The following is a 14,210-nucleotide window of genomic DNA, read 5'->3' on the forward strand; positions in this document are numbered from 1 at the left end:
ATCATATTCTAAAATTGATATTTTTCTATTAATTATAATGTAAAACAATAAATATCACGACCAAAATATTACCATTAGCCCCACATTCGTCCACTGTCTAAACAGACATAGGGTCTACTGGCAGGCATAATTTTAATACGAATCATTTAATAAATCATGCATTACAAACCAATATCAAAACGAATGTAAGATTATCGACTTTAGGCGAAGTCCACTCGCACAATTAAATTAACAATTTGTATCATTGTTTAACAGGTGTCACCCCATTCCTTCCATTTTGCCTAATGGCGTAGATTTGTACACAGATAATTATTCACATTTCATTCAAGTGGAAAAGTATCGTTTTCATAGTAAATCATTAGATATGGCGTCACCCCCTACTACAGCTATTGGTTGACGTATTAATTATTTAAAATATTTAACATGACTTTTTTGCTTCTGTAAGTTTTGCAGAAGGTGTCGTCCCCCTCCCCCACCCCTCCAAGGGATTTCTTTAATCTGCGCACACTTTTTGCAAATGTTTTCCTTAATGCCCCCCCCCCACCCAAATTGTGTCACTTGGTGCGGTTCGCACCCCCCGCACCCACCTCGAGACGCATCTGTTACTGCTCCTCCCTAAAAATATATGTAAGCCCTATATCTAATCTTTTAGCCAATTATTTATCAATAGATACCTAACTTGTGGGGTAGTAACGAGCGGCGCAGACCTTAGGTGGGGAGGGGGGGGGGGAGACGCCAAATGAGACAGAATACAATATTGAATGCTGTTATTGAATTGTTGTTTTATTTGTTTAAACGGCCAATGTGAAAAAAGGCCTTCGTGCCTACAATTGTTACCGTTTTTTTTAAATACATTAAATTGAATTAAATTAAATAAATTAAAATTGTATAGCTTTTAATTTTTGAGCGATGTTTTTTTTTCCGACCATAAATGGATGACCACTAAATCTAACCCTAATACCTTTTAGCTAGATCTAGACGTTTCTAAAGTTGGTCAAATAAAAATCCACTTTGTAGATATATGATAGTTGACACAGGTGTTATAATAATTTATGAATAAATATGAACAGTGTTTAGGGGATAGATTATTCACATTTTTCGGTAACGTTACGTTATTTAGATGAACCTGAAACATTTGTTTACAAACTTGATCTAGATCTAGATCTAGTAGTAAAGCAGTAAACTTAGTAAACTAAGCGTCAATGAGTTAGTTAACAACTACTTTTCTAAAATGAGCTCTAAAGCCCCTGATATTTTTGAAACATCTTCTCCAGGTTACCCTAGGCGATTATTAGAGAATTTGCAATCCATCTGGACTGAAAATAATTTCTGTGATGTAACGATATGGCAGGAAACAGATTGGTACCGCAAAATGCATATTCGGTCTTCGCCGTTCATAAACTTTCTAACCAGACATCGTTCGGGGATTTTGTTTATACTGATAAATAGAGCAAGGTTTTTACAAGCTTCGTTAGCAACATTTTTGTGGAATTCATTTTTTATGACATTTTGTGCCGCGGCGAAGGATGCGAAGTATGCAAATCTAGACGGAATGGATCTACTTGGAAAGTACGTGTACTGCACTAATAAGGTAAGAAATAATATTTTGTAAAAATAACTATTATTTTTTTATGGATTTTTCATTAGAAATGATTGCTGTAAATTATGAAAGTAAAAAAAAGTATATTTGAATGCGTTTTTTACTTTAATTTGAACAAAATGACTGCCGAAAATTACGACACATCGGCGTCGCTGAAAGCGGGAATTTCAGTTAATTTTTTACGGATATAAAATTGTATTTTTTTACTCCGAAGCATGTATTTAAATAACAGTTAAGTTAAATCTATTTAATTCTGTAAAATATAATTATTATTTTGCCGTAGATACTTTTTTTTTTATTTTTAATGATTTTCTGTCGCGGAAAATCGGTATTCGCACCATGCACGCACACGTAGTAAAACTAGACTTATCTTTAAAACACGAGAATCTTGAGTACACTGCGAATAACAAAGTTTTTAAATGTTAGTTTACTTTTGACTTTAAGCCATTTGTTTTAAATCGAAATTAATTGATAATGTAATTATTTCAAAGTAAAAACTTTCCGTCTCAAATTGGCTTCTAACCTTCGCCACTGAACCAGCCTACGCACGACATTCGCGCGAGTCTGTTTCTTCGCAATAGTCTGTATAGTGTCGAGGGCTAATCCTAAAAAGAACCGAGTCCTCACTAATGTAATGTTTATTAAAATTAGGTACAATTGTTGGAACACATGAGAAATAACAAATTTAAATTTCTTCAAATCTATAGCCAAAAGAAAGTAGAACATTATAACTCTGTAAATTATGAATCGAGTGACGGCTGTCGTGAAAACGGGAGCCATTGTACTCTTTTTTTTAGGGTGACCTACTTTTATTATATAAATTTAAAATTCGAAGATTTGATAAGCAGCTGAGTAGCTGAATACGCATGCGATATGGCTGGCACGTTTTGGGATAGGGATCGAGTACACCGTAGAAATTTTTTTTCTTAGAACTACGCGTATTTTTTTTTTAAATCAAAAGATACTTACATATAAGCTGTGGATTTCAATTTCATTACAGAACTAATCACTAACTTTAGTTTTTAAAAGTGATTTTGCTTCTAGATCTAGCGTATTTTCAAAATTACGTAGATTCTAGATCTAATCTAGATCGATTTTACTAACTATTTGACAAACGTGTCAGTAAAATGAGGTCACCGCTTCCAGATTCTTAGGTTTTAATTATGTTTGTCATTTTGATCTATTATAAGTAGCATTAAAACTACTGCATCTATCATCAACATTGTTTTTATATGCCAGTTCTAATGATACATTCTGTTCATTACCAATTCTAATGAAATCGTATCAGGCCCTAACACCCTGTTCACTGACACCACACTATTTGAATGAGGCCACAGACAGTCGTAACTTTAAATTAATTTATAAAGTACTAAACAATTATAATTAGCCATGTAAATGCTGCAACTATAATAAAAATTGGCATATAGACATATTTTACTAATAATATTTTTTATATAGACCTTCTATATTTAACTCTGTTATTTTTTTCTTCCCCAGAGTGTTTTTAAAGCCAGAATTTTGAACATTTTTTAAAGGGGATAGCGGTCGTTTTTTTTTTCAAGAATAATTATAGAAATAAGTTATAAACTGGTATATTTTGTAAAGTTTGACATAATTACAAATAAATTTATGCCTAAGTGACATTTCTGTGTAATTATATTGTTAATTTTGTGAATTTCGTGGATTTTAGACCTTACTACATTTAGATGTAAAAAAAAATGTCATTTGAGTGAGTGTGGTTAATCTAAATTTTGAACGTGATGTAAATGTCTAGTGCTATTAATTTTTATATTTTTGAATTCCTCGATTGGTAAGCAACAAAATTGATATATAATATGTCAATATTTGTTACTTTGAAAATTGGCGAAAATCGACCCTAAAAGTAGATGTTTGAGAGTTGAATCTGTTTCCTGCCATATTGATTGGAAGGAAGCGGTTCCCTGCTCACCGAAATGTCCTTGCTGCCTCCAGTCCATTTTTTAAAGCAATGTTTCTATCGGGAATGGAGGAGCAAAAAAGAAGCGAAATAGAATTGCATGAGATGTCTGCTGGAATATTCAATACAATTATTTCCTTCATGTACACAGGTAGAAAGAAAGACCAAAAAATTAAAATCCACTGCATTTAAAATTTTTATTTTACTTGCAATTGCCTTGAGTCCATTGAATGGACACAACCAAGAATTAAGAATAGTCTCGAAATTATTCGTAAGGCCAATAAATATTTTGATATACACAATAGTATAGGCCTATATTTTCTTTAATATCTCTGGCCATACCAATCCAGTATTAAGTATTTCCTTCTTGATTGACCTATTTCATGAAAATTTCATTGCAATGTTTTGTCTTCCTTTCTTCATCCATTTACTTTTCATCATGCAAGTTATAACAAATACACTAGTATTCATAATGATTTGTATATAGTTATTTACTGGTCTTTACAAAATATTTCACCAATAAGCCCCTTCGTATTTAATTAAAGTGATGAAATTTTAGTTCAATTGTTCAATGCAGAACTAAATTATTTTCTTCTTGTACTAATACTATCTATGTCCAAAAATAATTTGTTATTTTCTTAAGACGTTGTGCTTATTTGGTACATGGCATATAACTGCATTGTTTTCATTTTAATGCAAATCTTGCATTTTTCTCAAGGTTATATTAAAGTTGATGTTGACACATGTCAAGAGATACTGGCTATGGCTGATATGCTAGGAATTGATGATGTTGTTGACATATGCAGTGAATTTTTAATTGAAAACATTACACCATATAACTGTGTTGGTAAGTTTAAAAAAAATGAATTAATTATGAAAGACTTATTGATTTAATAAAATGTTTCAAAATATTTTGATCTTAGAAATGTATCACTTTTTAATAGGTGCATTATATACTAAATAATTTCATATAGACCCTTTGCTATTTTTTTGTTCTAGGCATATATGCTTTTGCTGATGCTCATAACCTGACTTCCATGAAACGTCAGTCAGAACTCTACATTGAAAAAAATTTCATTTTAGCAACTAAAGCAGGTGAATTCACGCAATTGGAATTACCTCTAGTCCTAGCTATATTAGGAAGTGAAAAGCTGCATATAGAATCAGAAGTGCAGGTGAGATTCCTTCTGTTCCTTGATGTACTGTAAATGGATTATGTATATACATGGTTTGACTTGAACATTTTATTTCTAAAATTGTAGTGATAAAGCAAAATAGCTCCAGTTTAGGTTGACTAATTATTAAAAAAAATTATTCTCCCATAATTTAGGTTCTTGAAGCTGCAGTGGATTGGATATTACATGATGTAGTTTCTCGAAGAAAGTACCTTCTTCAAATTTTGAACCAAGTCAGAATCAATCTTGTCTCACAAAAACAACTTTTTTGTATAATTGACTCATGCAACGATCATGGTATCAAAATAGCATTGACAAATTTTGCCTCTAAACATGACAAGTTTAAAATGTTAAAAACCCTAAGTCTTTACTTACCAATTAAAAATGTGAACACTGCTACATGGCCCAGACAAAATGCAAAGAAATACATTTATGTGATAGGTGGCTTTTCAAGAGTTAAACAGTCTTTTGTTAGTAGTATAAATACATTAGACAGTGTTGAAAGGTATGATGTGTTCTCCCAAAAATGGCAGCCATTCCATGGTATGAACAACCCTCGCAGCAGTCACGGGTTGGCAGTGCTTGACAGAAAGATCATCGTGGCAGGCGGAGAAGATGCATCTTTAATATCAGATTCAGTTGAAAGCTTTGACCCTGATGAAAATTACTGGATCTCACTGCCCAGCATGAATCAGCCCAGGTACGGCCTTGGCCTTGTGTCACTGAATGGCTACGTGTATGCCATAGGGGGATATGTTGGCTCTCAAATAGGCGCTTCTGTTGAAAGATATGATCCAGTTGAAAGGATGTGGCTGGAAATTGATAAAATGCCAAATCCAAGATTTTCAATGGCTACAGTTGAATATGAAGGTAGGTTATATTTTGATCCTCTAATTTTAGTTGTGTTATTATTAAAAAAAGAGAAGTAAAGAACCTTTTCAGACTAGACAGACCATGAGCAGATAAAGTAGAGTTCCCCTGTTCATTGACCTTGGCACATGAAGGGATAGTGTCATCAACACTGTGCCAAGTTGCTTTCCTTCCCTCATTCAGGTACCCATCAGAGGTGGATAGACAGTGATGTTTTACTGATTGAAGTATATGAATGAAATTTGTGACCTTGGGGTTAGTAATCATGTGCCTACCACACAACCCTTGTTTTTTTTTAGCTAAGACGTTTTTTTTTCATTATCAGTCTCCACCCCTTGTTGAAAATATCTACAACTCTATATGAATTTAAATTTGTTAAGGCAACAGGTGTTAAAATGTTTTTAAATGGTATCTTCTAATTGTTTATTATGTTTTCATTAATATTATTTATATTTTTTAATATGTTTTATCTATTTTTATTAACATTTTGTTTGTTTTTTTGCATTGAATTAAAATCACCATGTTTATAAAATTACACTAGATCAGTGTAGTAAATTATTTATTGTATTTTAAAAATGTGCAATAAGCTGTGTTTAGCTCAGAATACCTGACGTCTGATCTATTTGACAGGGCTCATCTATGTGGCTGGAGGTCTGTCAGAGCTGTACACAGAATCTGATGCTGTAGAGAGTTACAATCCTGTGACTAGGGAGTGGTGTCCCCTTGCCAGACTCAAGTTTCCAAGGGCATATCATGGATTGGTTGCCTGTGATGGATACTTGTATGCTATTGGAGGTTTCAATGAGTACAAGGGTTCTTTGAAATCAGTAGAAAAATATTCTATACGAGAGGTGAGAAATTGAAATGCTTGTACTTAAAATTCTTATTGCAATTGTTTACACACATTTTTGTTAAATAATTCAATAATTGTCAAATCCCTCAGCAAAGATCTTTGTTACCTAAAATTTATTTTAGCTATACATATTTTAAAAAGTCAAAATGAGTAGAATACTAAATGTTTAGAATCTGAGCCTTATTAAATTAGAAAATGGGTTAAATTTGATAATTTTAATGATCATTTTTCCAGTTGAAAAGTTTTAAAATTGTGCATGTATTACCTGTTTACTACTTCACCTTGGCATGGAACCTTCTCAACACTATTCCCGTTATCACATTTTTACCTCTTTTTATACCACTGCTCTTATCATTATTTTCTCTGTATTTGTATACCATTTCCTGTTATGATATTTGCATGTTTTTGTAAATTTATGATTTTTTAACATCTGTAAAACCATGCATATATCAACACTTATCAAATTAAACAGTAATGATTATCAATGGTTTTGCCAGTACAGGCTAATTTAATGATTATTAGTTTATTACTATAATGCTTTAATTACTTTAACTACTTGTACTTGAGATAGGACAGACCATTCTATTTTATATTTACTATTTAGTACTTTTAAAAAGGGTTAGGTTTGCTGTGAAGTTACTTGTTAACTAGTTACAATACAATACCCACTAGCTGAAAAGTTCCAGATAAATAATTTTTTATGAAGACTTTAAAAAACTTATCCTACAGTAACAAGTTTTACAGCATGCTATTTTGCTGGTCAAACAGATTCACTCTCTTGCTGACAACTTTAATACATATTAACATTAAAAAACAAATGTTAGCAGTATAAAATTAATACTAGCAGTATAAAATAAATACTAGCAGTATTAAATGTGTTTAACTTTTATCTTTAATCCTCTAGAACACATGGACGGTTGTGTCTTCCATGTCCATCAGTCGGGCAGGCTCAGGTGTAGCATTGGTAGATGGGAAAATTTACGTCTTTGGTGGACGATCTCAAGATGTGGAGTTGGCTGGCTTGAATGGTTTTTGCCCCTCTGTTACTCTAGACAGCTGTGAGTGTTATGATCCTGAGAAGGATTCCTGGACCAGTATTCCCAACATGGCATTTGAGAGATGTGAGACTGTGGCAATTGTTTTATGACAGTAATGGTAGCTGTAGGCTATGTGATGGTTTATTTATATTCTGATGGGTTTGGTGGTATTATATTTATACTTCATGTAACAGATTTCGTCTTGTCTGTGAATGACAGTGTTAAATTGGTGGAGAATAATGTTGAAGAACTTTTGTGCATTACTGCTCATTTGAATTGTCTGTTTGGTTCAAATGTATTAATTAAATTATTAATATTGTATTTTCTAATATATTTATTTTTTATATACTTATTATTTAACAATATTGACAATTGTTTCCAGTGTGATATAATTAAAATGCATTTTACTTTGTTTATGTTTACAGAGTTTAATTTTGAACACATAATTTATTTTGTATTATTATTTTTGTAAAACTCGATAAGTCGGCAAAATAAGTAACCTATATGAATTAGATGTTCGGCTATAACCATAATATTAAAATATAATCTGTATTTTCGTTTATTCTACATTTCGACGAAAGAAGGGGAATAAGTTTCGGTACATTTAAGAGTTTAAATTTCGGGTTGTTTCCCTTCAGCAGGTAACCAGTTACTAACTACTAGGCTTACTGTAACTAAGTAGAATCTATAAATTGAGCTTTCTAAAAACAAAATGACGGCAGTTTAGATTCTCAAATTATTATGCTTTTTTAAAAAATACATACATTTATAATTTAATGTATATCATTTTTGTGAGGACAACAATCTATCTTGTTTTCCTCTGACTAGATCTATATCTAGTCTCTGAACAGTTGAGGCTGTACGATCTGTATCCTACCAAGTCATGTGATCTAAACAATAAAATGGCGGCAACTATTTATAACACGAATCTTTCTTCGTCTGTTGACTATGTGATGTTCTCTAGAATCGCCCCCTTATAATATTAAATTATCTAGATCTAGTTGTTGAATGCATTTCAAAACATATTGTGTTATGACATTTATAAAGGTAGGTATATTTTCAATTAGGCCTATATTTAATAAATTTATTAGGGGCCTATAAATCTACTAGTTAGAGTCTAGAATATTCTAGATCTAGATTTCTAGTTAACTAGTACTTTATAGCACTAGAATCTAGAATCTAGATCTAGATCTAGTACTTGAAACTTCTCTAGCGATCTAGATCTAGTAGATCTAGTTTTAATGGACACAGACAAAAATGCCTTCTGAATAAAAATGACATTTTCTATTAAAATATTCGAAAAAAATTAAAATGTGCACTTCGGTAGTTGAACGCATGGAACTACTGCTACTTGGCTGGCCACAGCACAGTAGTAGAGCTGGGCCTACAAGCAGTTGTCAGCTGTCTGTATACGCTCTACTCCTCCTATTCTCAGTATTTTTATCTAGTTTAAAGTTTTTTTTACAGTATAATATTTTTATGATTTATGACCCCTGAGTTAGATTACTAGAATTAAATTAGAAATAGATAATTATTAATAGAATATATTTTATTACTAGAAAAGTTTTGCCTTTTTTGTGCACCTGCATACACTCAATTATTAGCTATACATGGTAAAGGTAAGTCTCAATCTTGACACCTAATAGGAAATTTAGCTGATTTTAGAGTGGGTGTGGGGGGGGGGGGGGGGGGGTGGGGGGAGATTACCTAAAATGAAACAATTTTCAAAGTCCTTCTTTAATAAGTTGCTGAGCGATGAGGAGGGTAACCCGAAAGTCATGAGTTTGAATCCTGGGGCATATGAGACTGTGGACAACAACCCATTTTGGAGAGAAAGCTCAGAAATCCTAGGAGCAAAAGATCAGAACTCTAACAGGAGTGGGACTCCTTTGGTGGTAGGACTACCAACTCTGGCTTCCTTATTGTGTATAGGTAACATCTTGGGTCCATCAAACATTAGAAATAGCTCAAGGTTGTGATGCAACCAATTGGAGCTGGTAAAAAATAGTGGAGCTTAACTTTTCGCCCATGCAATTTTTACATTAGTGGCGGGGCTTATCTTATCTGGAAAAGATACAAAAATTCCACTTGCTTATGCTATTTTTGATGGCTCTGTCCGGTGGTACACAACATTCTGCTTCCTTAGACTAACCATGTTTAAAGATGGTGGTCAGGAGGTCTAATCCGTAGATACCAACCATGATCTTAAGCTCAAGTACCAACCTTTCTGTGTTCCAAAAACTTGCCAATGTTTTACTATATGCCGTGTTGGACGGATCCCATAAGTAGACATGCCCAGTGTACTTGTTTCTGTTCTCTCTGTGTTATTTCCGCTTCAGTAGGTGCTGTTATAAATACTAATGAGGACAGTAGAGAGTTAATATCTAGCCCGTTCTCCGCCAACTGATTCAATATTGGGACCTGTTCTTCCTAGTAGGATCTGTGTCTTCATCGTTGTCTCGCCCCCCCCCCCCCCCTTACCATCATTGCTAAAAATTGGCAATAGATGCAAGTAAGTTAAACTACAAACAGCCTACTTTCCAGTTGAGCAGAAAAACATCTACCATTTAATTATTAGAGATTTTCCATTGAAGTCGCAGGGTAACATAATCTAACCTAGCCTAAGAATGAAAAAAGCGTGTTCATCTTAATACGGACCTACATTAGAACCTTTGACAGAAATTTGTTGGAGGTAAAGTGCCTATTGTGTGCTATATCGTCTTATACTTCGAAGGTCGGAAATCTTCCTTTACAAGAAAATAATAATCATTAAAAAAGTTTTAAAAAACCCACGTTTTCTGATTGAACTAAAAAGTAGAAAATAAATGCTATAGGCCCTACATCACAATAATGCAAGCGATCACTCTACTATAAGCGATGAAAAACGTGGGGCGCCGAAGTAAAAGTTATATTACTATTGATTAGATAATACTATTGACTTTTATTAGGGAGCTTGTAGAGAGTCAACAGTATTAGAAACTGTAAGAAAATCACGGCGCCCCACGTTTTTGCTCGCTTATAGTAGAGTGATCGCTTGCATTATTGTGATGTAGGGCCTATAGCATTTATTTTCTACTTTTTAGTTCAATCAGAAAACGTGGGTTTTTTAAAACTTTTTTAATGATTATTATTTTCTACTTTTTAGTCTTTGTCTGTTTGTTTGCATTAAAATCTTGCTATCGATTTTATCTTTTCACTTTTTTTGGGTAAACGAAGACAACTCGTAAAAAGACAACTCGTAAAAAGACAACTCGTAAAAAGACAACTCGTAAAAAGACAACTCGTAAAAAGACAACTCGTAAAAAACACGTTGTTTGAATACGTTACTGACTAGAACACATAGATTTGAACCCGTGTCGAGTGGGATAGCAATCGTGTGCCCAACCACTCGACCATATCGTCTCCCCCAAACTGGTCTACCTCCTGTAAGTTTAAACTCGGTTCAAGCTAAATTCTCTGCCCCTAAGCCTGTGGCGACATGTGATCGTTCGCTTCACTGCGCGCGAGGTACGCGTCGCTGGTTTTTTTTCTAATGGCTAGCAGAGGAGAATTATATATATAGATTATATAGCGGTCTAAAATGCTCAATAAAATGTTTCCATTGATCAATTTAGTAATAATAACAATTGAATATTCAATGGTCATCCAAAAGAAAGCTTCCCTGAAAATTTCAGCGCGCTAGCTAACTGGGAAGTGCCAGAAATTTCGATCGCAAGATTTGATTGGAAAGACAAACACACAAACAGAGAAAGCAAGTTAAAGAAAACGTGGGAAAAAATTCATTGGACTTCCACAGGTTTTCACTGTGTTATAATAATCGAATAGAAAAAAAGCAACCAATTTGCATTTTATTCCTGTAGTTTTTATAAACTAAAGAAGTAGTATTAGTATTAAAGCTAATGTAAACATTTTGCAACACTCCATCGTCTTAAGTTATAATTTTACATGGCCAAGTTGCTCGCGACGGGGTTTTTTTTTTTTTTAAATCATTTTATATAGACGCGTCTCACGTCAGCACTTCGTCTACATACTTGAAGTTAACGTCTCAGCAAGCTAAGGCGGGGTTGAGATATTACACAATACTTGCCTTAACCCTGAGAATTCTTTGAAATTCTTTGCACATTGTAGTCGCCCTTGACATTTTTTTTTAAGATTTAAAAAAAAAATAAGACGAGTGCTAGTCACATGAGACAAGGATTAGTTGTAGAATTTGAAAACAGATCAATATCTACTGCAAATGAGCATCAAAGTAGGATATTCCTGGATCTGTCCCCCTACATCTGGCCCATGTACGGCACCCTACATCTGGCCCATGTGGGGCCCTTTACATCTGGGCCATGTACGGCCCCTACATATCTGGCCCATGTTCGTCCCCTAGATCTGGCCCATGTACGGCCCCCTACATCTGGCCCATGTACGGCCCTTTACATCCGGGCCATGTTCGTCCCCCTACATCTGGCCCATGTACGGCCCCCTACATTTGGCCCAAGTACGATCCCATACATCTGGCCCATGTACGGCCGCTCCATCTGGGCCATGTAAGGCCCCCTACATCTGGCCTATGTGGGTCCATCTACATCTGGCCCATGTACGGCCCCCTACGTCTGGCCCCTGTTGTATGCCCCTACATCTGGGCCATGTTGTATGCCCCTACATATCTGGCCCATGTTGTATGCCCATACATCGGGCCCATGTTGTATGCCCATACATCTGGCCCATGTTGTATGCCCCCTACATCTGGCCCATGTTGTATGCCCCCTACATCTGGCCCATGTACGGCCCCCTACATCTGGCCCATGTACGGCCCCCTACATCTGGCCCATGTTGTATGCCCCTACATCTGGCCCATGTTGTATGCCCATACATCGGGCCCATGTTGTATGCCCATACATCTGGCCCATGTTGTATGCCCCCTACATATGGCCCATGTTGTATGCCCCCTACATCTGGCCCATGTACGGCCCCCTACATCTGGCCCATGTACGGCCCCCTACATCTGGCCCATGTACGGCCCCTACATCTGGCCCATGTACGGCCCCCTACATCTGGCCCATGTACTGCTCCTACATCTGGCGCATGTTGTATGCCCCTACATCTGGCCCATGTTGTATGCCCCATACATCTGGCCCATGTACGGCCCCTACATCTGGCCCATGTACGGCCCCCTACATCTGGCCCATGTACTGCTCCTACATCTGGCCCATGTTGTATGCCCCTACATCTGGCCCATGTACGGCCCCTACATCTGGCCCCTGTTGTATGCCCCATACATCTGGCCCATGTTGTATGCCCATACATCTGGCCCCTGTTGTATGCCCATACATCTGACCCATGTTGTATGCCCCTACATCTGGCCCATGTACGGCCCCTACATCTGGCCCATGTACGGCCCCCTACATCTGGCCCATGTACGGCCCCCTACATCTGGCCCATGTACGGCCCCTACATCTGGCCCATGTACGGCCCCCTACATCTGGCCCATGTACGGCCCCCTACATCTGGCCCATGTACGGCCCCCTACATCTGGCCCATGTTGTATGTCCATACATCTGGCCCATGTACGGCCCCCTACATCTGGCCCATGTACTGCTCCTACATCTGGCCCATGTTGTATGCCCCTACATCTGGCCCATGTTGTATGCCCCTACATCTGGCCCATGTTGTATGCCCCTACATCTGGCCCATGTTGTACGCTCATACATCTGGCCCATGTTGTACGGCCCCTACATCTGGCCCCTGTTGTATGCCCCATACATCTGGCCCATGTTGTATGCCCATACATCTGGCCCATGTTGTATGCCCATACATCTGGCCCATGTTGTATGCCCATACATCTGGCCCATGTTGTATGCCCATACATCTGGCCCATGTTGTATGCCCATACATCTGGCCCATGTTGTATGCTCATACATCTGGCCCATGTAACGAATCCCGCGTCCACACCAACCCTCTAAAAATCCTACTCAAATATTGACAAGCCTGGCCGTGCCGCCCTCAAGGGCTCTCCTCCTATACGTCCGTAACACTTGCCAGATTTTCTCTCTATTTTTATGTTAGCCCAACTTCCGCTCTCGACCCTTGTCAAGTTGCCGGTGGTATAATTGAATATATTATCGACTTTGTAGAAGACAAGTGCAGTATGTCCAATTTTTTTTTTTGGTAAAATCAATTTTCATTTATATTCATATTGGCAGTGTTGTCAAATGTCTGAAGACAAGAATTAAAATATTTTTGAAACTCCAAATAATTATCATTAAAAAAGTTTTTAAAAAAACCCACGTTTTCTGATTGAACTAAAAAGTAGAAAATAAATGCTATACATCACAATAATGCAAGCGATCACTCTACTATAAGCGATGAAAAACGTGGGGCGCCGAAGTAAAAGTTTTTTATCGGTCATTGTTAATATAAGATGTAAAAGTTATATTACTATTGATTAGATAATACTATTGACTTTTATTAGGGAGCTTGTAGAGAGTCAACAGTATTAGAAACTGTAAGAAAATCACGGCGCCCCACGTTTGTTACTTTTTTTGAACTCCTAGTAGAGAATAAGCCTTTCGGAACATTCTTCTTAACTTTGCGGTCCTTTGCTATTTTCCCCCCACACTTTCCAATAATTTTGTATCTTTTTCAATGATTGACATGTTAAAATCCCTGTGAACCTTCAACACAATCATAGAAAACCGTTCCAGCGCTGTTCAGCTGCTCCGTTGTTAGAGAAACTGTACTGTAAACT

The 14,210-nt window shown here is 36.2% G+C and overlaps 2 protein-coding genes across 2 annotated transcripts; both read left to right on the forward strand.

Annotated features, from left to right (window-relative positions):
- The first annotated feature begins 1,172 nt into the window (after positions 1 to 1,172).
- LOC131943103 (actin-binding protein IPP) lies at positions 1,173 to 8,342 on the forward strand. Its single transcript, XM_059303127.1, has 7 exons — positions 1,173 to 1,342; positions 3,516 to 3,687; positions 4,255 to 4,383; positions 4,536 to 4,711; positions 4,867 to 5,581; positions 6,212 to 6,432; positions 7,339 to 8,342. The coding sequence occupies exons 1-7, from the start codon at positions 1,232 to 1,234 to the stop codon at positions 7,579 to 7,581; spliced, it is 1,767 nt and encodes a 588-aa protein (XP_059159110.1). The 5' UTR covers positions 1,173 to 1,231; the 3' UTR covers positions 7,582 to 8,342.
- Positions 8,343 to 11,808: 3,466 nt separating this feature from the next.
- Positions 11,809 to 13,425, forward strand: LOC131943108 (uncharacterized). Its single transcript, XM_059303131.1, has one exon. It carries the CDS (start codon positions 11,809 to 11,811, stop codon positions 13,423 to 13,425), a length of 1,617 nt encoding a protein of 538 aa, XP_059159114.1.
- Positions 13,426 to 14,210: the final 785 nt, after the last annotated feature.

The sequence above is a fragment of the Physella acuta genome, unplaced genomic scaffold (assembly GCF_028476545.2).
Source record: "Physella acuta isolate Inbredline_101_S28 unplaced genomic scaffold, ASM2847654v3 ptg000441l, whole genome shotgun sequence".
In the NCBI taxonomy this organism is placed as follows: domain Eukaryota; kingdom Metazoa; phylum Mollusca; class Gastropoda; family Physidae; genus Physella; species Physella acuta.

Bases quoted from the DNA above. Each gene is read 5' to 3' on its own strand.
- LOC131943108 (XM_059303131.1), top strand. From the start codon at position 11,809: ATGTACGGCCCCTACATATCTGGCCCATGTTCGTCCCCTAGATCTGGC.
- LOC131943103 (XM_059303127.1), top strand. From the start codon at position 1,232: ATGAGCTCTAAAGCCCCTGATATTTTTGAAACATCTTCTCCAGGTTAC. The intron at 3,688-4,254 runs GTAGAAAGAAAG...ATTTTTCTCAAG, and splicing joins TATTTCCTTCATGTACACAG to GTTATATTAAAGTTGATGTT. The intron at 4,712-4,866 runs GTGAGATTCCTT...CCCATAATTTAG, and splicing joins ATATAGAATCAGAAGTGCAG to GTTCTTGAAGCTGCAGTGGA.